Source organism: Echinops telfairi, unplaced genomic scaffold, assembly GCF_000313985.2.
Source record: "Echinops telfairi isolate 266 unplaced genomic scaffold, ASM31398v2 ScPeMD7_147;HRSCAF=455, whole genome shotgun sequence".
NCBI classification, from domain to species: Eukaryota; Metazoa; Chordata; class Mammalia; order Afrosoricida; family Tenrecidae; genus Echinops; species Echinops telfairi.
This window is the reverse complement of record NW_022104045.1, coordinates 9126-10796: the sequence shown is the minus strand read 5'-3', so window position 1 is coordinate 10796 and position 1671 is coordinate 9126. Positions and strand designations below refer to the sequence as shown.

The following is a 1671-nucleotide window of genomic DNA, read 5'->3' as shown; positions in this document are numbered from 1 at the left end:
GCAGGCATACTTGTTGCACGACATACATGCCTCTTGCCTGGTGGATTTTGGCCTGAGCAGAAACCAGGCTGCAGCATCCCATTCAAAAGTGGTGGCCAACTGTTGCTATGCAACTGAGGTACAGCCCTTGCTTCTGTCAGCCCCAAATGAGTCATTTTTGAACTGGTCCTATGCACTGGTTGTACCATATTTACAGCAGTAGCTGAGGGCAAAACTTGAACTTTCATTTGCTCAAGAGTTGTAACACACACACACACACACACCTATTTGCTTGTTTATTTTACCGGTGGTGCTATCCTCACTACGATACGTGAAACACTTTCAGGGAAATAAACAAAAGACAAGCATTATTTGGTGACGTTTACATGGGAAACTTATCAGTACACAAACGGCAAGAACAATATTCAAACCTTTTGTGCTTCCTTGATCAGCTGGTCGCAATAGTCAAACCAGGACAGAAACGAGATTAAGGCTCGTTTCCCTGGGAACGCGGAAGCATCTTCTTTATGACTGTACGAGTCCAAGCTGCGGGAAACAGGAGAAATGGGAAGGCCAAAGTTATCCAAAAACGTTCACCCCCTCGGTACACAGGAGGAAATGAAGAGGCATGAATGAATGTGCGTTGTGATGCAGTCACATGAAACGATGAGAGGGCTTTATAAAAAACAAAGCTTTAAGAAAGGAACTTGAAAAAACAGAAGTTGTACGTTTTCACTCGTTAAGTGGAACAAGCAACTCAAGCACAATGGAGCTGAGGAAGAAAAGCTAAAGAAACAAGCTAGACGGTCGCTCACACTCCCATTACAAGTGACAAGGAAACAGCAATGAGTGGGCAAGGGTCGCAGAGGACAGCAGAGGAGGGGGGGCAAAAGCCGAGATTAGGACTGAGTGGTCCTGCGTCTCTTCTTGTTTTCAAATTCAGTAAAACCAAAACCACGGCTGCCACCGCGTCAACTCTGACTCACAGTGACCCTACAGATGGTCGCGGGAGCAGTCTCACTTTTTCCCCGAGGTGCGGCAGTTGGGTATGAACCGCTGACTCTGCAGTTACCAGTCAGACATTGACTCGGGGTTCCTTTTAAAAATGCAATTCAGTGGCTACTATTAACCACTGGGTCTTCACTACAGATGCTGCCAGGAAAAACATTAAAAACCACTAAAAATGCTATATGGAAAAATACCAGACTACACAGAAGACCACTCAGAGGGGCTTCTGGTGAGGTTAAACAAGGCATTCACCAGCCTCTGACAGGTAAATGGTACTTCTACTGATGCTGGTGACTTGCTCTGCGATCATCGTGTTTTCCTATGAGAATTGAGGGTAGGGTGTGGGGCAGGAGAGCCTAAAAGGTGGATGGAGAGGGTGAAAGAATGAAAAACAAAAGGAGAAATTTTATCAACATAGAAGACACAGAACATGAGAGTGCCCTGGGGGCTGAGGGAATTTTTTTTTTAATCCCTTCTTTTGAGGCTTGTTTTTAATAAAAATAATCCAGGTAAAGTAAAAATTGAGTCTTATAAGTAGATCAAAAATGAAGTAGCATAGCTATGTAACAGCTGAATGACTCATACCAGTCTGCTACCACCGGCAGTGTTATAGGGAGCCCTGGTGGCGCTGCTGGTTAGGCATTGGGCTGGTAACTGCGGGGTGGGCAGTTCAAGGCCACCAGC

The 1671-nt window shown here is 45.4% G+C and overlaps 1 protein-coding gene across 1 annotated transcript in view; it reads right to left on the bottom strand.

Annotated features, from left to right (window-relative positions):
* Nucleotides 1–504: 504 nt before the first annotated feature.
* LOC101639946 (FHF complex subunit HOOK interacting protein 2A-like) overlaps nt 505–1671 on the bottom strand; it is an 8255-nt gene continuing 7088 nt past the window's right edge. The window contains exon 5 of the mRNA XM_045291714.1: nt 505–525. Within this exon, the coding sequence (XP_045147649.1) occupies nt 505–525 (21 nt within the window). The remainder of the gene's footprint in view (nt 526–1671) is intronic.